We start from the raw sequence: 26265 nt of genomic DNA, 5'->3' as shown, positions 1-26265 counted from the left end.
CACTGAATTCAGATAGTCTTAGAGCATAAGTTATTTATCCTTTCACTCCTGTGCAAGTAGTAGTTCTGCCCACCAAAGGACATGATATTGCATTTACTAGTTCTATTGATCCATTGATGATAACCATGTAAAGACTTAGGAATGGAAAAATACTGTATAAGTGATAGTTAATACAAATGATAAGGAGATCTCAGCAGATGGCTTGCAACTGAGTACAAGTTTAGGAATGCCAGTGTGAGTAGTTTAATTGGGAATTTTTTAACCAATAAGTTACTAAACTAAGTAAATTTAATATTTTGAAATATGCATTCATTTTATATGCAAAGTGGAGGGATCCTTTTCCTACCAAGAAAATTTTATACCTGTTTAGTGAGATACTCTGTTTATGAAAGAAAAGTCTTCCTATCAAGAAAAAAGATTAGTGACATTTCAGTTTTTTAACTATTTTCAATTTATCTCTGAAAAAATCTCCTGTAATTTGGATATTTCATGAAATGTATTTGTACATGTATATTGTGGACTTCTACTGCTATCTAGGATAGCTAGGCGTCCAGTTTTCAACTGGAATTGAAAACAGCACCACTGACTGGACTGTTAAGAGTCCGGTTAGCGGTGCAGCGGGGCTCAGGCAGCCAGCATTTCCCTCCGGCTCCTAAGTGCAGGGGTGCCATGGGGGATCCACACACTGCCCCTGCCCCGAGCGCTGGCTCCGCAGCTCCCATTGGCCATGAATGGGAGCTGTGGGGGCGGCGCGTGGGGGCGAGGGCAGTGTGCAGAGCCCCGTGGCCATCCCTGTGCCTAGGAGCCGGAGAGGGGACATGCTGGCTGCTTCTGGGAGCTGGCTGAGGTAAGCACTGCCCAGAGCCCACACCCCTCATCCCCCTCCCACACTCCGTACCCCTCATTTATGGCCCCACCCCAGAGCCCGCACTCCTAGCCAGAACCCTCACCCTCTCCCACACCCCACCCCCCTACCCCAGCCCAGAGCCCCCTCCCACACTCCGAACCCCTCAGCCCCACCCCTCCCAGTCCTTGCTCACATTCCTTATCTAATGTTTCTTTAATAAAGAAACAGGTATCTTTCTTTAATAAAGAAAGTGGTATCTTTATCTGAATGTTTCCAAAGCCCTAACCATCTCATTTTGCTATGCAAGAACTTTCTTCACTTTTTAAGCTGCACAACTACTCTTATTGCAGATTTTCATTGCATTACCTTATTACAAAACCTGTTGTTCTTTTTGCAGTTTGAAAAAAATCCCACATTGAGAATTAAGCAAGATGACTAAGCAGATATTCATGTTTGCTGGAGTGAGATTTATGGCAAAAATAAAACAAAACACATATTGAATCAGATTTTTTTTTTAATTTGGTTTTATTTTGTTTTTATGATTATTTGTAGCTGTCATCTATTACGGTAAATGTGCTGTTAAAATTAGCACCGAAAGAAAATTTCCATTATTGCTACTGAACAGTACTCTATACAATTTACATTGTAGGTAGCATGATTATTCTTTAAGATCCAGAAATTACACAAGAGTAAAAATGGCTCTCTAGAGTCATTCTTGTACTTGCCCATCTTTGAGTAGTGTTGCTAGGTATCCATTCAAAGTCTTGAAAGGTGGCATTTTTAAAAGTGCTCAATATTGGCCTACCTCTACTCCCATTGAATTCTGTTGGAGTTTTGCTGTTGACTTTGACGGGGAAAGTTCGGCAGTGTTGAATAGTTTTGAAAATCCCACCCTAACTGTCACAGACATTCTTTTTAAGACAGTATAACAAAAGGAGGATTTGACAATAGAAGAACCCTTTGATCAAGGTAGTGTAATTGTAAATGCTCAGAATTTGAATATTTATTGGTAACAGGGGGAGTGTGCAGTAAGTAGAAGTGATACTAAGTAAGCCTGAGTGTCTGTAAATGAATTTAGCTGGTCTTAATGGAAGGAATTTTGATATCGCAACCAAGTCATTAGCTTGAACGTTCAACAAAATGTTTGTCTTACTGAAAGTGCCTGAAATTTAAATTACCAAAAGGTGCAAATTGCACCACTCCAGAGGACCCCAACACCATAAAGGGCCTGGAAAAGAGCAGTTTATATTTTTAGTTGGAGGTGGGGTTTTTTCTCCTTTCGCTGGCTAACAGCAGTATATCACAAAGATGGATCTGAAGGTTGAACTAGAGTATATATAATTGTATATTGTGGATATGTGTGAAAAATGTGTACATGATATGTAAACTTCATTGGCACATTATGAAAATACATTCAACATATAGTTACCGGATTCAGAAAATGAAAATTAATGTATGAATTATTTAGCTAACACTGCACTTTGCCCCAGAATCTGGTGTTTATTATTGTGAGCTTTAGCAGGAAACAGAAGCAATATCAATTGGGAAAACATTTCTTTGCTGAATTGAGAACAGTATGGCTTTCTAGTTTCTAAGTGGGAAACCTGGTTCTTTGGTTTCTTTGTTCCTAGTTAGACTACTCCCAAGCTATTTTAGTTGAACATTTTACATACTAATGGAGTCTAGGGAAGTGCAGTTGGCAGCTGTTCATGGGATAATAATGAAACACACTGTTTAGTACTGCATACTGCTGCTGTAAAATGCGGGAAGTATTTTATAGATATCATGGTGAGCAGAGCTGTATCCACTTTAAGCGATATAAGTGCGTGAACTATGAGTGAGGAAGTTGTGTTTTCATATGAGAGTAACTGGCAATCATTTTGCTTTTGCAGGTAAAGAAAACGTGCACAGAATCAGATGTTTCAGAGGCTCAGAATTCCAGGTACAGTAACTAAAGTAAATACTTAATGAGAAGAACATGGTGATATGAAGCAATACTGAAGCTATATAGCAAAAGGCATGAGAGATTAGTATTGCAAAGAGTTAATAAGTCTGGCTAGATTACTTTTAAATGTATTTCATCCCAGAGGTGGTATTGTTTTTTGCAGTTACTGATAAGAATTGAGATTGGGAATGGACAGGGGGTGGAGAGAGTTTTGATAGTGTATTAATAGTGATTTATCACCTTCAATTTAGAAGAGAATCACATTTAAAACAATAAATATTGTAGTAAAGTCTCTAGATCAATTATTTTTTTTCTTTTCTCATCCCTTTCTGCACCTATGATTGTTGCCATTCATTTAGTATTGCCATTTACTTTCAGTGCCAGCAGATCAGTTTTTATTTGGGTAAAAATTCTTTTACCATGATTTTTTTTTAAAAATGTTTACTTGTGCAAAATGTGCTAATGTTCATATGTTGGGAAAATCCCATACACTCCTCAAAAAGTATGTATTAAAATGCATTGTTTCCTAATTTTATATGTAAGTAGAAAAGGAAATCAATGTAACTTAAATGGGGTCACTATTCCTGTCTATATTTTGGACAAGTGATGCAGTAATTACTGCAAATGTGCCATCCAGCATGTAAATTATTGGTGGTTATTAAATTCTTAAGACACAGGGCATTGTTTTGTCTAAGATTTGTGGAGTGAAACATTTTATAGGCTGTCATTGTGTCTTATTTCTGTTTACAAGAGCTATATTTCAATTTCACAGGGAAAAAGAAAGTTTAATCACAAAAAGAAAAACACAGTATAAACCTAAAGAAACACAAAAAAGCTAAGAAATTAAAAATGACTGAAACTTTACTATGCTTATGTCTGGGTATTGCAGCTTTAATGTATGCAAGACCTCTGACTGGTTGGGACACAATAATACTTATGGACAATAGAATAGTTGTGAATAGTCCTGTACAGTATGTCAGAATTTCTTTGATTTGCTTTTCACATTATTCAGTTGCACATGCACAGCTTTCATTGGGTTCAGTAAGAGTTGTACTCATAATTGAGCACAGACTATGAGGCCTGATCTTACTTCCATTGAAGTCCATGGGAATTTTGCTATGGACTTCAATGGGAGCTGGTTTGAACCTTTGATCCTTATTTAATAATAATCTAATATAAATGCTGTCCTCCCCTTCACACCCTGGCCTGGTATTTTTGATTGAAAATTAAGTTTCAGTTTTAAAAACCTCACAGCTCTTTACAAGTACTTTCAGTAGCATTAGGGTCCTGATTCAGCAAAGCGCTTGAGCATGAGCGTAACTTTAAGCATGTGAGTCGTCCCCTGTGGGACTCTAAACATGTGAAAAGTTACGCACATGCTCAAGTGCTTTGCTGGATCAGGGCCTTGTATTGTAACAAGTCTAAGGGCACTTCATGACCCAGTATGCTTTCATAATACTTACTCCATTGTGAACTTTCTGTTGAATGGTCGTTACGATGATTGTTATACTAAATAAAATAAATCTATAGAATATTTTTTTCTCCCAACTGCAAAAGTGACCCACACTGTGAATGATCAAACTGTAAATCTGGTAAGATTTCATTTACTGAAAAAAGGAAAATTTTGAACAAAAAGTATATATTTTGTGTCTCCCCCTCCCCCCTTATTTAAGGAAATGTATTTTAAACCAGATCTAATTTAAATAAAAGGAAATGCTCCTGGTCTGAGAGTTTGTAATGCTGTGTATATAGCTAGAAGCAAGTTTTTATGCCAGAGTTGATATACGATGCAACTGTGGTCTTAGAATGGAATCACTGACAGACCTTTGACAAGAGTGGCGCTAGAGGGCACTGCTATAGCCCACAAAGTTTTAAAGCCTGGAGTAAGGTAATTCTTCTCAAATAAGTCTTAAGTGAAAACATTGCACATAAAATGAAACATCAGCATAAAAATGAATGCTGGAGACACATTGCCTTACCGAATGGCTGCTGGCTTGGGACTTAAGGCCAATATCATTCATTTATTTAGCTAGCTTTATAGTGTGTTGGTTTTGGATTTGAAACTATTACAATAAATGCAGATGGAAAGTGTTTTTACAGTAGGGAAGTAATTAAATTGGGTGTGGGAACTTTGTCAGGAGAATTCTTGGAGTGACATGTGTGTATCAGCAAATTCTTTGTCTTGGTTGGCGTTGGTTCCTCTTTTAGTAAGAAACTTTCAAGATACAGATGTGACTGGTAAATTTGGGCAGAGGGAATCTACTAGCTTATGCAGTATATCAGGGCAAAGAATGCCTTACAGAAGTATCCTGCCATATGTGTGATAAAGCTCAATCATCAACAGCAGTCATTTCTCATTTATACAAAATGGTTGTCAAGTTGACAGATGTTTAACAACACACATGTGCAGGAAACCAGTTAGAAGATTTGCAAGCATGATACATGGAATGATTTTCTCTGAACACATAAATGTGCAAGAAAATGTGCATTAATCTTTAATATCTCAATCACCACACAAACTTTGATCCATCTATTTTCAAGCAGGACATGAGAATTTAGACATGCAAATTCTATGAGAGTTTCCTGGGAGTGAGTGGCTAAATCTCCTATGTCCTGTTCTGAAAGTGCTTTCCTTTATCTCTCTCTCTCTAGATATTTATGTTGCATCCATTGCTGTGGTATCTGGGGATATCCATATTATGAAATTCTTTCCTTTTGTTTTAAGAATTAAATTATCTGTTAGAAGGTTTAATAGCTTCCCAACATAATAAATTCCTATCATTTAATTTTGGATCCACTGTTGTTAAATTGAGAGAGGGTATGACTTGACAAGAGTCATACTGCCAATCAGCGGCAGAGTCAGAAATAGTACATATTAGCACTGATTCCCAGGCCACTCTTCTAAACTCCAGATAACATGAACACATAATCAGATTCATCAGTCAGTAACTTTGGAGATGTAGTTCATGGGTGCAGCATATGTAACATGCATCTGCACAATGTACATTGGACTGCGTTTTCTCATGTTCTCAGTTTAATTTACTAAGGGTGTGATATTGAGAGGTGCTGACTACCTTTTCCCCATGTTGAATTTAATATAATTTAAGTAAATGCTGAGTTACTGTGCTATACATGAGATGCTTAACTTCATTGTTACCAATGAGAATTTGTAGAAAAAGCTTGAGCCACATTTTGTTGATACTGTATATCAAAGCACAAATCTAATCTCCTTACATATAATATTTATGTAGCGCTATGTGCTGTGGCACTTTTGTCTTCAGTGTTTTACAAACATGAGTTAATATTCATCATTTTCAAAGTTATGACATGTTGTTTTTAACCAAACTGGATGCCTGCTAGATCTAGTTATTCTCTCCCTCATCCAAAACCAAACCTCGCAGGCAGGAACTTAGTTACTGGATGAGCTATAAGAAACGAGTAAAATATTAGACTATTTCAGATTCTGAAAACTGGTAGATTGGTAAATATCAAAAATGTAGAGCCCCGTGCTCCCATCTGCGTTCACACCTGTGCTTATGAAAGGGAGAATTCTTCTTCGAGTGATTGCTCATGTGTATTCCACAGTAGGTGTGCATGCTCTCCACGTGCACCGGTGTCGGAAGTTTTTCCTTTAGCAGTACCCGTAGTGGGGGAGCCCCGCTGCGACCCCTGGAGTGGCGCCTCTGTATCGCGCTATAAGAGGCGCTGCGCGCTCCCCACACCCTCAGTTCCTTCTTGCCGCCAGTGAAGGTAGTCGGAACTTTGTGCTCCAGCCTAGCTGTAGCTCTCTAGCCTTAGTGATACGATTCTTCGACCGTAGTTAGTTTCTCTAGTTAGCGGTCTGGCTTGGGGCATGCCCTGTGCCCCAGGCTTCAAGTCGCGCGACTCCTGTCGCAATTCCATGCCCAGAAGCGATCCACACTCTGTGTCTTCACTGTCTGGGCGAGACTCACATAAGTGAGCGTTGCAAAATCTGCAAATCGTTCAAGCCTCGGACAAAGCGTGAATGAGATATCCATCTCCGGGCTCTACTCATGGAGTCGGCATTGGCACCGGCGCGCCGACCTGACCCGGCGCCAGGCATCGCGTCCTCGGTGCGGAGCGAGGGCCCATCGACCAGTCGGCACCGCTCCCCCGCTAAGAAGCAAGGGAAGACCCAGCGGCGCCAAGACAAGGATAGGGGTGAGGGACCTAGACCTCTGACTCGCGCGGAGCAGAGTAGTCCGGTCCCGTCCACGCGTGCCTCTCCTCCGGTAAGGATACCCTCGACGCCAGAGGCAGCACAGGCAGCGTGTGACATCCTCATCCTTCCGGTGCCGGGCGCGCCGCCCAAGTCGGGCCCCCGGTCCTGAGGGAAACCGAGGCGAAGATGCCTGCCCGTTCCGAGGGGCCTTCCCTTAGCCCGCGACAGACCTCTACTCCGTTGGCCGGGTCGCCTGAGAGCGAGTCTCCGGAGGCCTCCACTGCCCGGAGGGGCCACAGGCACCGTGATAGAAGGCGTCGACGCTCCTCTTCTAGTCGGAGTGATAGGAGTAGCTCTCGACGCCGTCGGCACTGCCATTCATATTCGAGTGTTCACCGAGACAGACGCCATACTCGGAGTGCATCCCGAATGGCACCGGCACCGAGGCGTCGTAGCCACGATCGCCGGAGGGATTCCAGAGACAGTACCTCTGACATATACACGTCGTCGAGGTCCAAATCCCGAGGTCGGCGCCGACATGGCCGGGACCGGTCCAGCCGCTCGTACGACACCATGCGTTCATCGATGACCTCAGCCTCGGCTCCCAGCCGTCCCTCCCCGGGCCGCATTGCCCCTCAAGAGCCAGTGGATCTGCTAGGACCCCATACTGGCCAGTGGCAAGGGGCGCCATTGCAAGGACAGTGGTGCCAATGGGCACCGTGGCCCCAAGCGCCCGCACCTGCGAGACCCCGTTCTGTAGCAGGGGCATCCCAAGTCCACTCGGCGTCCCCGCCTCGGCACCAAAATCAGTCCTCGGGCACCGAGCCACCGGCACCGCACTAGGGCCCGGACACGGGGTTTGAGCCGACGGTACCGCCCGACGCCCTGGAGGCAGTACCGGTTGCCTCGTCGGCACCGGATGAGTCTGTAGCGGCGCCGCCCTCTGTCTCTCAGGAGGACTTTAAGGCTCATCAAGAGCTTCTTAGACGGGTGGCCTTGAATCTCCAGCTCCAGGCTGAGGAGATGGAGGAGCCATCGGACACTTTGTTTAATGTCTTGTCCTCCTCGGCACCGGGCCGTGTGGCCTTGCCTCTTCACCAGGGGGTAGCCAATATTTCTACCGGACTTTGGCAGACCCCTGCTTCCCTGGCGCCCATTTCTAAGAAGGCGGAGCAGAAGTACTTCGTGCCAGCAAAAGGACATGAGTACTTGTACACTCACCCAACCCCAAACTCGCTGGTGGTGGAATCCGTTAACCACTGTGAGAGACATGGCCAGCCCGCACCACCCACAAGGATAAAGAAACCAGAAGACTAGACACTTTTGGGAAAAAGGTTTATTCGTCGGCGAGCTTCCAGCTCAGGGTGGCGAACCACCAAGCGCTGCTGAGCCGGTATGAGTTTAACTTGTGGGGGTCTCTGCCAAAATTCAAACTTCTTCTCCAAGACAAGGACAAGACGGAATTTAAAGTCTTGGTCGACAAGGGAGCGGCGGCGGCGAAAGCAGCTCTTCAAGCGGCTTCGGATGCGGCGGACACAGCGGCCCGTTCAATGGCCTTGGCTATTTCCATGCAAAGGGCATGGTGGCTCTTGCTGTCCGGGCTGTCCGCGGAATCCCAGTCCCTCATGTAGGACCTGCCCTTCGATGGGAAAGTCCTGTTTGCGGACCAAACAGACACTTGTCTGCATGGGATGAAAGACTCCCGCACCACCCTGCAGACACTAGGCCTCTATGTCCCGCCTCCCAAGGATAAACCCAGGCCTCAGACCTCGGCTCCCCCAGTTAGGGGCAGATATGAGCGCCCACCTAAGAGGCCGAGGGAGCAGAGGCGTCAATCCCAGCACCAGTCCCGTTCGGCCCCACGACTGGGCCCCTTGAAGGGCAAGAGGCAGGGGAAGAGGCGTTTTTGATTCTTTGCGGGGGACTACCGGGCCTGTTGCCTGGGAAGTCCCCCAGTTAATAAAGTTGGTGTTTGGCAACCGTTTACCTGCCTTCAGAGTGCAATGGTCCCATATAACGTTGGACTGGTGGGTCCTCAGTACTATCACCAAGGGGTACATGTTGCAATTCGCCTCGCCCCCTCCCCACCATCCTCCTTCCAGGGAGGTCCCCGGGGACCCGGAGCACGTCCTCCTTCTAAACCAGGAGGTGGCGCGCCTCCTCACCTTGGGCGCGGTGGAGAGGGTACCTTGGGAATTCCAGGGCAAGGGGTTTTACTCCCGGTATTTCCTAATCCCGAAGGCAAAAGGCGGGCTCAGGCCCATCCTCGACCTGCGGTATCTTAACCAGTTTCTGGTCTGTTGCAAGTTCCGTATGGTGTCCCTGTCCTCTATTATTCCATCCCTAGACCCGGGGGATTGGTTCGCGGCCCTGGACCTCCAGGATGCGTATTTTCACATCCATATTTTCAAGGGTCACAGGCGCTTCCTCCGTTTCCTGGTGGGGCAGGACCACTACCAGTTTACAGTCCTTCCCTTTGGCCTCTCTACGGCCCCCAGGGTTTTTACCAAATGCATGGCGGTGGTGGCCGCCCACCTCAGGCAGAACGGGCTGCAAATCTTTCCCTACCTGGACGACTGGTTGCTCAAGGGCAAGTCTCGATCCCAGATTCAGGCCCAGGTGGAATTCCTCCTGGCCACTTGCAACAGTCCAGGCCTAGTGGTAAACAAGGACAAGTCCACGTTAGTCCCAGCTCAGCGCATACACTTCATAGGGGCGCTGTTAGACTCGGTAGTGGCCATGGCCTCTCTCCCACGAGACAGATTCGAGATGCTCAAAGGTCTCATAGCTTCAGTCACGGCCTTCCCCATGACGATGGCAAGAGTGTGCCTCCAACTTTTAGGCCATATGGCAGCATGCACCTCGGTGGTGCGGCATGCCAAACTCAGGATGAGGCCCCTTCAACTTTGGTTGGCCTCCCAATACTCCCAACCCAGGGACGGCCTGGACAGGTCGTCACGCTTCCACCTGCGGTGGTGGCCGACCTGCAGTGGTGGGCCATCCCAAGCAACATGTTGCAAGGGATTCCCTTCCGAGCGGCCCCTCCCTCGATACATCTGGTGTCGGACGCCTTGGACCTGGGGTGGGGAGCCCACATGGGGAGCTTCCAGACCCAGGGCAGATGGTCGGCCTCAGACTTGCTCCTACATATAAATGTCAGGGAACTCAGGGCGGTGCGCCTAGCCTGTATAGCCTTCCACCGGTATCTGCAGGGGAAGATGGTCAGAGTCTTCACGGACAATACGACCGCGATGTATTACATCAACAGGCAAGGAGGCACGAGGTCCTCGGCCTTGTGCCAGGAAACCCTAGACCTGTGGGAGTTCTGTATAGCCCACAACATCTCCTTGAGGGCCTTTCACCTACCCGGCATGCGCAATACGCGAGCCAATCGTCTGAGCAGGGTTTTCTCCCAATAGCACGAGTGGTCACTTCACAGGGAGGTTGCCAGGCAACTCTTCCTAGAGTGGGGTACTCCCCAGGTGGATCTTTTCGCCACCAACTAGAATCGCCTCTGCCCTCAGTTCTGTTCCAGGGCAGGAGGGGTCGAAGAAGCGATAACGGACGCGTTCCTGATTCCATGGTTGGGCTGCCTGTTCTACGCCTTCCCGCCCTTCCCCCTGATAGGCAAGGTCCTACAGAAAGTAAAGACAGACAGGTCCAGGGTTATCCTGATAGCGCCGGATTGGGCCTGTCAACATTGGTATGGGACCCTTCTACAACTTCTAGTGGCCCCTCCGCACAGACTGCCGCTCCGACCGGATCTCCTTTTCACATGGATCAGGACATCTTCCTACCAGTTCTCTGTCCTAAGCCCCATTCTTCCAATGAGGAACGACACCTACACATGCTAGATGTGTGTAGAGCGCTGGCTTTTTACCTAGACCGGACCAGGCCATTTCGGAAATCCGCTCAGCTTTTCATTGCATCGGCCGAGCGCATGAGGGGGCAACAGGTTTCCACCCAGCGGCTCTCCCGCTGGATCACCTCGTGCATACGCACGTGTTACAACCTGGCAGGGGTCCCACCGTCTCTTCTAGTGAAGGTTCATTTGACGAGAGCTCAGGCCTCGTCGGCTGCCTATGTGGCTCATGTCCCTATCCAAGACATCTGTAGGGTGTCCTGTGTCCACACCTTTTCATCGCACTATGAAATCATCTCCCAAATGCAGGATGACGCCGGGTTTGGTAGGGTGGTACTCTGCCCTGGTAACCCTTAAACTCCTACCCACCTCCATCAGGTATAGCTTGGCGTCACCTACTGTGGAATACACATGAGCAATCACTCGAAGAAAGGACAGTTACCTGTTCCGTAACTGGCGTTCTTCGAAATGTATTGCTCAGGGGTATTCCACATCTCGCCCTCCTTCCCCTCTGTCGGAGTTGTCTGGCAAGAAGGAACTGAGGGTGGGGGGAGCACGCAGCGCCCCTTATAGCGCGATTTATCGGCGCCACTCCAGGGGTCGCAGTGGGGCTCCCCCACTATGGGTACTGCTAAGGGAAAAACTTACGGCACCGGTGCACGTGGCGAGCACGCACACCTACTGTGGAATACACCTGAGCAACACATCTTGAAGAACGCCAGTTATGGAACAGGTAACTGTCCTTTTCATTCCTTCTGCCTAGCCCAGGGAAGCTCCGCAGCAAAGGCTTTTTAGTGTTCTAGCCCCAGTCAGCGTGGGCTTCTCTGAATTCTCCTCCCCCACTCTGCAGAAGCCTTTCCTCCCCACCTGCTCTGCTCAGTTTAATGGGGTTCTAGAGAGAACTGTAGTGGTGGAGGCCCTAGAACTGGGGTGGGCTAACTATGGCCCGTGGGCTGGAACCGGCCCGCCAGCCATTTTAATCCGGCCCTCGAACTCCCACTGGGGAGCGGGGTCTGGGCTTGCCCCGCTCCGGCGCTCCAGCCGGGGAGCAGGGTTGGGGGCCGCTCCAAACAGCCCCCCTCCAGCTCCTATGTGTAGCGGCAGCCAGGGGGCTCTGCTCTTCACACTGCCCCCACCCCAAGTGCCGCCCCGCAGCTCCCATTGGCCGGGAACCGCAGGGGCGGTGCCTGCGGGTGGTGCAATGTGCAGAGCTGCCTGGCCGCGCCTCCGCATAGGAGCCGGAGAAGAGACATGCCACTGCTTCCGGGAGCTGCTTGAGGTAAGTGCTGCCCGGAGCCTGCACCCCTGAGCCTCCCCCCGTGCCCCAACCCCCTGTCCTGATCCCCCTCCCACCCTCCAAACCCCTTGATCCCAGCCTGAAGCACCCTCCTACACTCCAAATGCCTCATCCCTAGCCCCATCCCAGAGCCCACACCCCCAGCCAGAGCCCTCACCACCTACACCCGACTCCTGAGCCTGGAGTCCCCTCCCGCACCCTGAACTCCTCATTTCTGGCCCCACCCTGGAGTTTGCACCTCCAACCAGAGCCCTCCTGCACCCCAACCTCAATTTTGTGAGTATTCATGGCCCGCCATACAATTTCTATTCCCAGATGTGGCCCTTGGGCCAAAAAGTTTGCCCACCCTTGCCCTAGAAGCATGACTTCTGCAGGAGCTGACCTGTGCCATCTGGACTTGTGCCACCAGCTGAGCCCTTGTAATCCATGGGTCAAGGGAACAGAACTCCTGTTTTTTTCCCTGTGTTGGAGAGAGGTGACAAATCATAGCCCGCTAACGGAAAAATGAGTAGAACATTCAGTGAGCTGAGTGTCAGAGAGTTTCTTCTGCCCTGCAAGGGGTAATACCACTCCAGGTAAGAATGAAGGCAGAGAGAAAATATGTAATGTGTCAGGATGGTATCTATGAATAAAAAGAACACTTGAAGATTTTAGGAAATCATTTTGTGGCCTGTGGATGGAGGTTAGCTGACCTTAAATTACTTCTAAAAATACATAGAGGTGGTAAAAAAATAAAAATAAATAAAACTGGCTTCTATTACTCACAGAAGCATGCATCTTTGTGTTGGCAAGGTGCAAGGAGGCACTTTACTTCACAAAATAAAATAAATATTTTATGCATATCTTTAATATCAATCTGACAGATCAGTTGTCTAATGATATACGCTTTTTCCCCATTTATCCTTTTCCTATTTTTTTTTAATTCAAAAAGTAAAAGAACAGGAAAGAGAAATTGCTCATAAGAAAATTCCAGTGAAAACTTCTACCAGACACTGTAGTGCAACACGGTCACAGGCACACTAGCAATTACATTACATACTCTCACAGTTAGACAAAGCTCATCCCTGAGCAAGTGGTTACTTCAAGAATACATGTCCAACAAAAACAGCTGCCAATCTCCAGGGAAACAATATGATGAAGAAACACATTTGCCAGCTAAACCACTTGTGATGTTCTGAATGGAATTGAGGATTTTTTATATCACAAACATAGGTCTCCAATATTTCACCAAAATGAGAGCCTCATTAGCTATCACAGCAGTAGTTTGTGTGTAGGCTGCACCATCCATTACATGGGGTGTGTGTGTGTGACACACACACACCCTTTATTACAAAAGGTTTGTTTGAAAATCTAAATTACTTCTAATTCTTTGCCCATAAAGTTTTTTGAGTATCTGCCATGAGAGAAATATACATCTGTTTATTTTGTTATTTGTCTCAATTTCCTGCCAGCTGTTGTTACTCTCTGGGTATGGTATGCATAGTTTTCTCCAAAGCCAGTATTTACACTGCTTTGTTAATTTAGCTAATTGGTTTGGTTGTGGTGTTGAATAGTAGTAAGAGCTGCACCTTTTAGGATCCTTCCTTTAGACCTAAGCACATTGCATCTATACCTTGGAGCCAGTGTTATCAATATAAGTTAACCTATATTTATGATTTTATGAGATGTATTGATACAGTATGAGCCTATTACCTATCAGTGTTTGTATCTGCATAAAAACAGCAGCAGCTCCTTTTGAGACCAGTGAAAGAGAACAATGGATGCTTTTTGGTCCTGAGCACTTTTGAAAATCTGGTCACTAAATGAGAGCTTTAAGACACCAAGATCTTTGGGAAATCTGGCCCTAAATGTCCAAAGCCAAAAAGCATAGGGTTATTATAGGGGAAAGTACTGTGACTAACCATAGAATTATCATTTGATATAATTATTATATATTAGATATCACCTTCAAATGGAGGATTTACTCTGACAGATAGGCACAACAGATCTGACTTAAGTTTCCTGAAACAGCCTTAACCAAGAATTGCAATGATCTTTAGGTTTCTGTCATGAGAATGTTTATCTTATTGTAATATTCTGTAGTGTAGTACACTGCACCTATTTACCAGACTGAGACCTCACCTTGCAATTTCTGAGTCTCTGTCCAAGCAGATCTCTTCTCCAATCCCTTTCCCTGCAGCTATTGACTTCCACCACTAAATATCAGAGTGCTGGGATCCAGTTGCTACCTCCAAATTTTCTATTGTGATCTAATCTGCATTGCATTATGGGGCACACCAAAACTCTGAGCATGCCAGTTTGCATGACCTTGGGGCTTGGAGCAGCCCACTCTCTCTTGCAATTGAACACAAAGCAGGTAGCTCATGAGTCTATATTTACAAGATGCAGAAGAGGGTTCTGAGATTAACCACCAAGAAAGGGGTGGGGAGTTATTTGAGTGCCAATGGTAGTCTCCAGAAATACAGATATTGGTGGTGATCCCAGCTGTTGGAAATAACAGCTGTAACAGATTACATAAACAATATTGGTTTGTAGTTAGTATGTGCATACTCATACTTTAAATTCCAGGTGTGATATCATATATAAACAAGTTAGTTCACTTTCTCTCTTTCCTATTTGAAAAGCTAGCACTAGTTAGAACGTATTTTTCTGTGTGCTATGTTTAGTCTTATTGAGGCTAGATTGGCTCATCTAGGGCTAGTCTACATGACAAAGGCTGTGGAGACTCAAAGCTCTCTACTGGAGACTCAGCATATACCAGGAAAAGGAGTTTGACTGGTGTACTTAACCCACCTCCCTGAACAACATATGCTATACCAGCAAAAGGACTCCTTTGCTAATATAAGGAGTGGGGGGGGGGGTTTCACACCTCTACCCTGGCACAGTTTTGTAGTGTAGACCTGGCCTCAGACACTGTCCTGGGTTGGGAATGGTGCGGAGCTGCACCGTCCACGGAGAACTTAAGGAAGCTCATTGAGGCATAGTCCCTCCCTTTGTTTCCCAATGCACTACTCATGGCCCCACTTCCCGTCAGGAATAAGGCACTGCAGTTGTGCCTGCCCAATCTCCTGACAACCTATTGAGCACAGCTGGGCTGCATCAGCTAGGTCGCCTGACAGAATGCCTGCCTGTGATTGGCTGAGGAAGCTAGCAGGCTTGTTCTTGAGCCCAGCAGCAGTAGCAGTTCCCCTGGCTGCTTAAAGCGTTTGCCCACAGCTGTGAAAACTCCTTTGTCTGCTTGTTCTCAGCCTTGCTCTAGTCCCGCTCTTGCCTTATTTAAGCCCTGCTGCTGCCTGGGACCCAGCCCTACCTCTGCCTCACCTCACCTCCATTCTTCTAGGTATCCATGAAAAAGCCTGTGACAGTATAACTGTTGTGGAGCTGATTCACTGCAAGGAGAATGAATATATATACCAGCATAAGCAATGGCAGTGAAAGGGTTGGTTTTATTTTTAGATTAGTGTCTCCTTTTTTCTCCAAAGCTATTTAATTCCAGGAGGGAATAAATGCACCGTAAAAATATTTAGTTGCCAGGAAAATAGTTTATGTACCAGCTGACTGTTGCTAATGTTTTTTTAAAGAAATGTATAAGCAACAGATACACCAGCACAGATGTTTTGTATGAAAAGTTGGTAATAGAATTAAGTAAGTTGAAACTGAAAGGTTGATATAAGTGGTTGTGAAAAGTATGAACTAATGTTTTCAGTCAGCAATAGGGCCTGATTCTGCAAATACTTCACAACGTAGTGTTTACTTCAATGGGAATACACACAGTTGAAAACACTACTCACAGCAGTAAATATTGGCAGAACTGGGCCCAGATTTCTCAGTCAAGATAATGGCTCACACAAAAGTATCACAATTTTCCAATTTTAAATTACTATGTTATGGAATAAGGTTTCTATTAAATGAGTACATTGTGGAATTTGTTCATTTTAATTGTAGTTCATTTCTATTTATTATTTACAGAAAGGTCAGTGTAAGTATTTAGTCCATCATATTTATAAAGTGTGAGTCCATCAAAATAATTTAATTTGTGAGATGGATATGCACATGTATGTAGTGCAGCAAAGCATAAAATTTGTGACAACTGTATTACAAAAAAACCTCTAAAATTTTTGTTACCTTACCATGAAAATGTCAATATCTGATTGTATCTAAGAAATGTATAGAGAACCAATTTGTGTGCTACCTATCTTACCTGTTGGCTATCCTCTGACATACTAAGAAGTTAACTTTAGAATTTTATTCCTACTATTATTATAGAAGAGACCTGATCCAAAGGCCACTGCGGTCAGTTGGTGTCTTTCCACTGATTTAAATTGGCTTTGGATCAGGCCCCAAAAGAGCTCTATAAATATATATGGGATAATTACATAAATTACTATAATCTATTTAGAGTACAAACAAACGGGTATGGATGAATCATGGAGAGAAGTTTGAGTGGTTTGTGTTCACAGATTCTTGAAATATGTGTGTCCTTATTCACAATTTTTTTTTATGCAGCCATATACATTTGAAGTTCATAACAAAAGTAAACATAATTTTTATTAAAATCATGCACAAAATCTCTGTTTCTGTACCTTTGTTAATAATTTGTGGGCATGATTCCAAGGCCATTAAAGTCAGCCTGGTAAAAGTTTGTAAGAAACAAGAAAAACAGGGGACAAAGTTTGAAAAGATGCTTTTTAAACATAGAAAGTTCTTTCAAACAATTTATTTAGATATTTATGTACAATGGGATGGTAAAAAACATATCATATCAAAAATAAATGAGCCATTTCTCAAACACTTGCCTGAAGTTCAAGTGCATAAATACTGGATAATAACATATGATGTAAAAGCTGTGCGGGTTTTACACCGAAATTGTATTAAACTAATTACTATAATACAAAAACAAACCAATCACCAATAACTAAAGTTATATTTGGAGATGGTAGAGTCCTCTGACAAAAAAAAGTTCTTAGTTTTTCTTTAACTATTGGTGAGATTTTACCATTCTATTTGTGAACTGTGGTAGGTACCATAATATAATGCACACAGTGCATGCTGCAGTTTTTAATATGAAGTGTTTATTATGCTGCACAAAATATTTTCCCCTTACAATATGCAGTCAGCCTTCCTCTCACCCGTGTATGTGAAATCTGTTTGACTCCATGGAATATTGGTTTGAATGATTGCTCTGATTTTTTTATACTGTACTTTTCCAAATGAAAACACGAAAAGCAAACATAGTTATCATTTGCCACATAGGCGCTTACTCCATGAGTGAGCACCCACGGAAAAAAATTAGTGGGTGCTTAGCACTCACCGGCATCCAGCTCCCGCCCCTAGCGCCCACCGCGATCAGCTGTTCCGCGGCGTGCAGGAAGCACTGGGGGGGAGAGGGAGGAGCAGGGATGGGGCATGATCAGGGAAGGGGGTGTAACTGGTTGGGAAGAGGGATGAGCAGGAGGAGCAGGGGTGGGAAGAGGCAGGATGGAGTGCTGTATTGGGAGAAGGGGTGGGGGTGGGCCCTGGGGCGGAGCGGGGGCAGGAAGAGGCGGCGCGGGGTGGGGGCTTAGGGAAAGGGGGTGGGGCCAGGGGCAGAGCAGAGGTTTGAGCACCCCCAGGGCCCTGACAAAGCCGGTGCCTGTGATTTGCCATTTCTTATTTATTCACACATAAGTAAGCATCTCTCCTTAAAAACAATGAAATTGAAAAGCTATTTAATGGCTTATAAATAGGCCATTCTTTAGCTTGACAGGAGAATGCATCCCCTGTCAGTTTTATAAAAGCCACAGTTAAACAGCCTCTTAGCCCAAGCCCAAGAGCCCGAGTAAGCTGGCACAGGCCAACTGTGGATTTTTAATTGCACTGTAAACATACCCTTACTGCAGTAGCTCTCAACTAGCCGTCCGGGGCCCTCTGGCGGGCCCCGACCAGGTTTTAGGGGGGCTGCCAAGCAGGGCCAACATTAGACTCGCTGGGGCCCAGGGCAGAAAGCCGAAACCCCACCGCATGGGCCTGAAGCCCGGGGCCTTGCGCCCCCGAAAGCCGGCCCTTCCTTTTATGTGCAAAAAACCATTTTTACTCTTGGGGGAGCGGGCAGTTGTCTGGTCTGCGGCTGGGCTCTTGGGGGAAGGGGGTTGGGGTATATTGGCTGGGGGGGGGGTTGTGGGTGTCAGGTCCTCCAGCTGGGCTCTGGGGGGAGAGGGAGGGGGAGGGGACAGACAAACAGGAACTGGATTGTCATAGGGGTTTCGTTAGTTAAAGATACTCCTGGGGGAATTTTTGTGTGTGTCTTTATTGTTGCAGACATACTTGTTGACAGGTTTTTTTAAATAAATTGCCAAAATAACCTGTGATTATGTCGTGTTATTTTAGTACAGTAGTTCTCAAACTTGTGTTGGTGACCCCTTTCACATAGCAAGCCTCTGAGTGCGACCCCCCTTATAAATTAAAAACTCTTTTTTATATATTTAACACCATTATAAAGGCTGGATGCAAAGTGGAGTTTGGGGTGGAGGCTGACAACTCGTGCCCCCCCCCCCCATGTAATAACCTCGCGACCCCATGAGGGTCCTGACCCCCAGTTTGAGAACCCCTGGTCTAGTAGCCCCAAGTATGTACCTGTCTGAGACCACAGGTGTGTACTAAGGGTGGCTAACCCCTCCCTTCACTTGCACTGCTGTGCCTACGCTTTATTTTTAGTATGCGAGCCTGATCAGAGCAAGCTGCAAGTATGTCTCCTCGAACTGAGAACCGCGCCCCCAGCTACAAGTATATCCTTAGTCGTGACGCAGAGGTGAAAGGCATATTAATCCATTACAGTTCTTGAGTCATGCACTATATTCGCATATTCCTCTTTAGGAGGAAGATCTGTGGGTAAAACGTTTTACTAAATAAAATTTAAAATCCCCTTCACTCAATTAAAATATAAAGTATCTTATAAAGGGCTCAGGTGCTTCAGCCTCTTGCAGCCACAGCTTTATCTTATTTCCTTTCATTGTCTTTCAACCCTTCACTCTTGGAGTTGCGCATTTTATAAACTATGCTCTCTTGTTGGTTGGTCTGCTTGGCTCTCCTACAGAGGGAGCAAGAAAATCTTCTCTGTTGTGCTGGGCAACACCACTGCCACGTTTATAATTACAACTTTTCTTTTACTTAGTGAACTGTTCTGTCGGAAAATACAGTCTGCAACAGATGGCCCTTTTTGGTTTTCTGGTTTTGCTTTTTAAGTTTTCCGTGAAGAACAATTTAGGAACAGAAACAGAACAGCGTAGTTCAGAGATTCTTATAATGTGGGTTAAATCTTAATAGAGAGATTGCCTTGTCGACGCCTCCTGTGCACAATGGCATAACATAACTTGGACAATTATAGCAACAGTTTGTGAACCAGTAAACTTTGTTGAAATTGACTTCTGCTTAAAGAAAGAAAATGGCTCTGTGGCGATGGTGCCACTCTGGAGAGCTGTTTATTGACCATTAAAGGGTGAGGATTTACTTTCTGATTGATCATTCTTTATGTCTGCCCTCTTCCATACTTTTAAAAAAATCAAATTGTACCAAAGCTGTTGATTTGATTATTCATAACTCTTTTCATTTCACCTGGCCTGTTTGAATTTCAAAATCTTAAAAGGGAAATACACCTTATTTAGTGTTTAGTAAAGTACCATACTTTTAATTAATAGTTTAGTGTTGTGAAGCTTTTGAAAATTTGTTAGGACGAGAGTAGGTACTATCTTTTGAGCAGAGGAATAAATCCTAAAATTATATTTTAAGTAATCATATTTATTCCTAGGGCAGTAAGAGAGTCAACAATTTTTATCATAAAGTTGAACGGATTTTGAGCCAAGAAATGGTGATGTTGGTTCATGGAGCCCAGCAAATGTAATCACAGTGACAAGGAGTTCTCTCTCGCGCTTTTCTCCCTTCCCTCACAGTCTATTTTTTGCCCTTGTGGCATCACATTACAGCAAAGCAGAGGAGAAGTAATTCAGACTCCATGCCAGCTTCTCTGACCTTCTTGGATAATCCAAATATACTTGTGCCATAGACAACTTTAAATAATAAATGTGTTCAGTTTCAATTACTTTCTACTCCAAGTCCAATAAGTGGATTCTTAGTGGAATTTGTATATGAAACAGGGGTTAGCCCTTTTATGTATATTTACACGAAAGTACAGATTTGGATTTGGATTTTTCTTCAAAGTTTGGTTTGGATTTCCAGTTAAGAAAAACATTCTCTGCTGGTTCCCAATTTTTCTGTGTGCAGGTTTCTGGATGATATTTCACATTATACTCAGACACATTTCAGCTACTATATTTGCCAATCTACTCTAGGTACTAAACTAACATTTAATATCCCAACATTTTTTCAAATCTCCTGTTTACCACCTTGCTATATCCTGATCAGACATCATAAAATGGAGTCAATGGGCAATAGATAATAAAAGAAAAGAGTAGAGTGATCCCAAAATGTCTTTGATCTAAAGAGAAACCATTCAGGAATATAGAAATCAGATGTAACAGCGTTTTCTTTTTATTATTTTAACATCTTTGTCTCCTAGCTTGTTTCATGAATATGTATTTTAAATAGATTTTTTTAATTTCTGGGTTCAATTTTCTTTATATTTTTTTATTTTTCTTAGAAAGTAGGCAGTGAACGGTTGCATTAAGTCAAGGTAATGTATTGTATACTTGGGCTTTTTTTACACACTACTTAATCAGATCACCATTCTTCATTGTCCTCCACTTCGGATGGCAGTCAGGGGATCCAGATGACAATCTGTGGAAGATATTCTTCCAGAGGCAGCATCTGGCTCCTTGGCAGATTCCTCAAGCACTTCTACTAATGGGTTTGGATTTGCCCAGGGGTCTTTTATGTGGTTACACTGCAGATGGGCTGTCTGCACAGCTTTGTCCTTTTGAATGCATTTTTAAAAAATACTTCCATCCCATTCTTAGATATTTACACACTCTTTTTCAATTGATAAGATTCTTTATGAGTCTCGTAAGATCCCCGTGCTTGATTCTTTATGTAAGAAATCCCAAAGCTTTCCATACATCTAAATGTGCACCTTGAGTTGTGTTTGCGATTCTGGATTAACTTCTCCAGTCTCATTGCCAAGTGATATAATTCAGCATGATCTGAGTCTTTATTATTGTCAGATTTCTTTGGGAATGACCCTACACTATCATTTTTAGAGCAGAGTAACTTTACCTCCCCTTGAAGCATGAAATATACTTGCCTTCCATTAGCCTTCCCCCTTTGAAAGCCTATGTTCAAATCTGGATTTGGTTATAAGTGAAAATGAGTATGGTGGGCTCAACCTACCCCTTAGGGGATCCTTGTCTGCTGCTTAGCAGAGTCCTGGACTAGAGTAGCAAAGTTGTTGCAAGTCATGACTTCCTCCAGAGTTCAAAGTGGCGTTAGTTGTGTCTGTGTCTGTCACCTTATCATCATGACTGTTCTCATTATCTTTGCTACCTGGGCTCACAATCCAGTAGAAAAAATTCAAATAGATGGAAATAAAATGCCAAATAAGCATCCCACCACTATCCTTTGACATTTATGTAGCAGTTCCTGCAAATGGCTCAGCAGTTATTTTCTGGATTTATATAAACAAATTGCTAGACTGATGGTGACCTCACAACAGCAATTACTGCTTGGAGTGAGTGATGTTACCCTTCAAAAGCCCACCTCGAAGACTGGGACTGGATCTTTAATATCTTTTACTGCCTCGGTTCCTCCAAGATTCTCTATTCTTCCCAGCAGTGGTGCATTTGGTGGCCGAAATGAAAAAAAAATCTGAGGGGGGAAAAATTGTTTCAGGTTGAATGAAACTTTTTTTTTTTTTTACCCAAAATATTTTTCTTTGTTTTGTTGTTGTTGTTGCATTTTGGGTGTGTTTTACCCTTTAAAACAAAATTTAAAACAAATCTAGCTAAATTTCTAAACAAAATATTTTGAAATGAAAAGTCAAAATATTTTGTTTAGAAAATATCTCCGCAACTATTTTGACTTTTTTTTTTTTTTTTTTTTTACATTTTATATTCGTCTGAAACTATTAGACACATCCATGGATAGCTGCAGTCTCCCTGAAACTGCATTTTTGGGCGAATAAACTGTTTGACAGAAAAAATTCTCCCAGCTCTACTGGTATACTCTTTGACAGCGTTAAATAATTTTGACATTGTAGTGCTCGGTGTTCCCATGTATTATTATTAATTATTATTATTATTATTATTAATTTGTATTACCATAGCATGACTATAAATTCTTGAGTGCTTCTTACGGCAAACCAGGTGCTAGTCCTGACACAGTTTAAGAGATAATATCTGAAGGAGAATGAAGAGTTGGGCCCTTGTTAGCGTTCAGTATTGCTTGTTTTTTCCTCTCAGGCGGACAGCCAGAACTGACACTCTGCTGTCAGTGGGTGTGCTTTTGGTGTATAGTGCCCGGATGACAGTAAACAGAACAGCAGTTGAGTTGGTATTATGCCCTTCTGTTTTGATTTGAGAAATGATGAAGAAGAAGAAACTGCGCTGAGCCTGGAAGAGAAAAGCCCAAGTCATTTCAATGGAGAAAACTTAGTGTTCTCAGTTTTACTGTTCCTTCGCTGGATTTTGCAGTAGCTTGAGGCTTGATTGGTTAAAGACTTAAACTAGAGTTGTATCAGTATCTTTAGGACTCGCTGCTCATAATAGTATACTAAAACAAAAGAGAAATCCATTTCCTGTTATTCATAGGTTGTTCTAACTGATATATTCTGTACCAAGTCACCCTTGTAAAAAATCAGAGACAGCCACCCAGGAAAGCAAAGCACCTGCAAAAGCAAATGTTCCTGTTATTCTAGCAATAATATAATGACTGGGAATGTAATACATTAAAGTATCATTTTTAGGCCGCATCGTCATAACTTACTCTACTTTTGGCAACCTATGATATAATAAATATATATTATTATTTATTCCCACACAAAAATCGTTTTTATTTTTGAGTAAAGGCTGCTAAATAGCACATCCTACCAGCATAAACAATAAAAACCAGGAAATAAATGTTAAGTCCCACAATACCCCATCTTCACTCAGTGGGTCAGTTTTCCTTTATCAGCTTCAACTTTCTCCCTTCCAGCCCCCAGAGTCCACATATATCCACCCTCCCTCACTTAGACCATATTTATTGCCTGGAATGTTCATGTGCTTTGATTCATAAAGGGCTGGTGTGTCTTTCATAAATTACATTGTACGTGGGTTGTATGCAAATGTGTAAGTGAGATTTGGTGTGAGATAAGTTTTTCCATAACGTTTAGGTAAAGTTATATGAATGCGTCGTCTGTATCGTTAATGATCGTTAGACGTTTAGGTAGAAGTTACAGAACTGAAATCTGCGTCTGTGTGTGTGCATATTGATGTGTTTTTTTTCAGAGTGAAGGCTGTGTGTTGGTTGTTCAGAATAAAGATTAAGAGATATAAGTTGTTGTCTTTGCTCACCAGGAGCATACTCAGAAAACAGCTGGAAAATTTTGACAAAAAAATGAAAGTTTGATGAAAAACAGAAACAAAAAAAATTATTTCTGTTTTTCATCTAAATTGAGCCTCTGGTTAGAGAGCTGGGCTGGCAGCATTAGGAAACGGAAGTAGTTGACAGATCTGAGCAATTCTATCAGCTAGCCTTTGTGTAGCTCTAAATGATCATTTTAAATAAAGGGAAGCTCTTTGTTTAATTTTAGAAGTTCAAAAGCAGACTATGTCTGAAATGTGATAAGATTGTGTTTTTGTGGGAGAGAAGTTTGGAATTTGAGGGAACTCTGGTTGTAGCTAGAGGAATATAAGAAACATAAAAAAACTTTAAAAATTGAGCATTTTAAAATGTTTCTTTAGCAAAAGTTAGTAAAGATTTTTATTAAAAAATATGTAGAGAATTCAGTTGTCTTCTAAGGAGTTATTGTGACAAATTTAGAGAATAAAGTAAATTATTTAAGTGTGAAACAGAGTCCTTCTTTAAGTTCACTTAACTTTGGAATTGCTACCAGTGTTACCTGGTATAGAGTTTGGGCTTGCAGAGCATTTTGTTTGGAGAAAGTTTTTATTTAAAATACTTTAAAATTAAAGCTAAATATTTAGGAAATAATGTAGTTTGTTTTTTGTTTTCCTGTATAGTTTCATGGTTGATCTGTGTGTGCTTCAGAACTTGCTGATAGAAAGTAGGTTTACGTACAGTAAAAATGTATTCTGTTTCAAAACAGGTATGTTTAAAAAAGTTTTAGCCATTTAAATGATCAAGTTAAAGAAGACACAATTAGGGTTAATGTGGTGTTCTCTGGAAGTCATGAACACCACTTGAGTGTCCTGAGTGGAGAAGGGCCCAAAGCTTGCTCTAGTTCTACCCTATTTAACTTGTCAATTTACATAGGTAACACTTTTCTAAAATGGCTAATATATGTATTCCTTCTGTCTGAATTATTCTATTTTTAGCTCATTTAAAAATTTGCAAATGGATGTTTGTTTTTGCTGTAGAAAAAAGTGGCAAGAATGAACTTACAGTTGTACCGAGAGAGGAAAAAATGGGAATTTTAACAAAAGGATATGCCAAAGAAGGTTTGAACTTACTATTTATAATATATTAAATGCAGAAAACCCCTGTATTTAAATAATTTCTACCATTGCAAAGTGAAGCATTCAGAAGTTAAGAAATGCTACAGGTAAGGGTTCCCATACAGTATTATTTTGGCCTCCTTGTGGATATATGTTTTGATAGTTTTGCTTAAAATCATATAGAAGGTCTGTGGCAGAGTCAGGAATACAACCCTGTGCCACTGCTTTAAAACCGTAAGAGAATAGCCTGTGCACTGAATGAGGCATGAGTCCTATAGCATAGTGTTTGGTCACATAATTAAACCTGTGCCATATTGTACGTGCACAAGAGGACCAAATTAAAATTTCATGATCATCCTTAATGCTGGCATTTCCTAGCTTTTTGGTGTTCAATTTTGCAACATTCTCGTCCTTTAAATTTAATTGCCTTGGTTTTTAAAAAAGCAAACTGTAGTAACAGAAATTTCTAATGCTGGCTTCAGAAGGGAGTGTGGTCTAGTGGGTACAGGCGACATAGTCACAGACATAGTTTTGTCACATTCATTTGTTTTGCAAAGGCTGCCATCTCTGGATGAGTCTTGGGTCTGCCATACTAGTGACAGAGTTCTATTCCCAGCTCTGCTTGAAGTGACCTTGTGCAACCTCTCAGTTACCCTAACTGTAAAATGGGAGGAATGGTAATTGCTTGCATCTTAAGTTAGGAGCATGAGTACTTGCTCATTGTAAGGGTTGTGAAGTGCACAGAATGGTGGAAGAGCTAAGATTAGGAATCATAGTTCTTTCTAAAGGCTGCTGCTGCTGCTGGGTTCCATCTAGAGCTGTGGACTGGGAGCATGCTCAGTGCAGATGCAATGTTTAGAGATTTTAGCAACAAGCCTCTAAAAACCTCTGCTGAGCATATGCAAATGCCAATTTTCATAGGCTTAGAGCTAGCCAAACCTGGGGTTTTTATGGGGCAGCAAAAGATGCCTCTAACCCCTTCCTATATTTCAAGTTTCTGGTCCAAACTATGGAGATGCTAATACTCTTTTTAAAAAAAAAAAAAAAAAACGGGGGGGGGAGGGGTGTCGGGCAGAAAAGTTATAATAGTAAAACTATCTATTCATTCCTCACACTTATTCTCTGAAAACAGCTAATCCATTTTTTCTGGGCTGGTACAAAAAAAATTCAGGCAGAGTCCAAGCATGGAAAATGTCAGCTCAAATGGTTAAAAGTGTGGCAAAGTTATAAGCAATTGAAAATAAGTGTTTATTATGAAAAATGTTAGGCATCTTTAACAATAGACATCACTCTGCCTATAATGAACACTTTATCCACTAGAAAGCAGGCTATAGTAAACAACCATGTATGTTTAGAAGCACTAATTTGTACTTCAGACTTCACTCATCTTTTTCTGTTAGTGCAAGAAAAACATATTGAGCCCAACCCTGCTCCTGCTGAAGTCAATGCAGAAATCTACAAAGCATTTAATTTGATAAAAAAAAATTAATCAAGATGTTGGAATAATTTCATCTTTTTTTAGAAAATTTGTTTAGAACCACTTACCTGTT

At 43.0% G+C, this 26265-nt stretch overlaps 1 protein-coding gene across 1 annotated transcript in view; it reads left to right on the top strand.

Annotated features, from left to right (window-relative positions):
* The window catches only part of EYA4 (EYA transcriptional coactivator and phosphatase 4), a 231314-nt gene that overhangs the window by 119515 nt on the left and 85534 nt on the right, over window positions 1-26265 (top strand). Inside the window, exon 2 of the mRNA XM_029911051.1 lies at window positions 2740-2789. Coding sequence (XP_029766911.1) covers window positions 2740-2789 — 50 coding nt within the window. The remainder of the gene's footprint in view (window positions 1-2739; window positions 2790-26265) is intronic.

Source organism: Terrapene carolina, unplaced genomic scaffold (genome assembly GCF_002925995.2).
Source record: "Terrapene carolina triunguis isolate 2854851 unplaced genomic scaffold, T_m_triunguis-2.0 Scaffold85, whole genome shotgun sequence".
In the NCBI taxonomy this organism is placed as follows: domain Eukaryota; kingdom Metazoa; phylum Chordata; order Testudines; family Emydidae; genus Terrapene; species Terrapene triunguis.
Note: the sequence above shows the minus strand (reverse complement) of the source record. Positions and strands in the feature narration are given on the sequence as shown.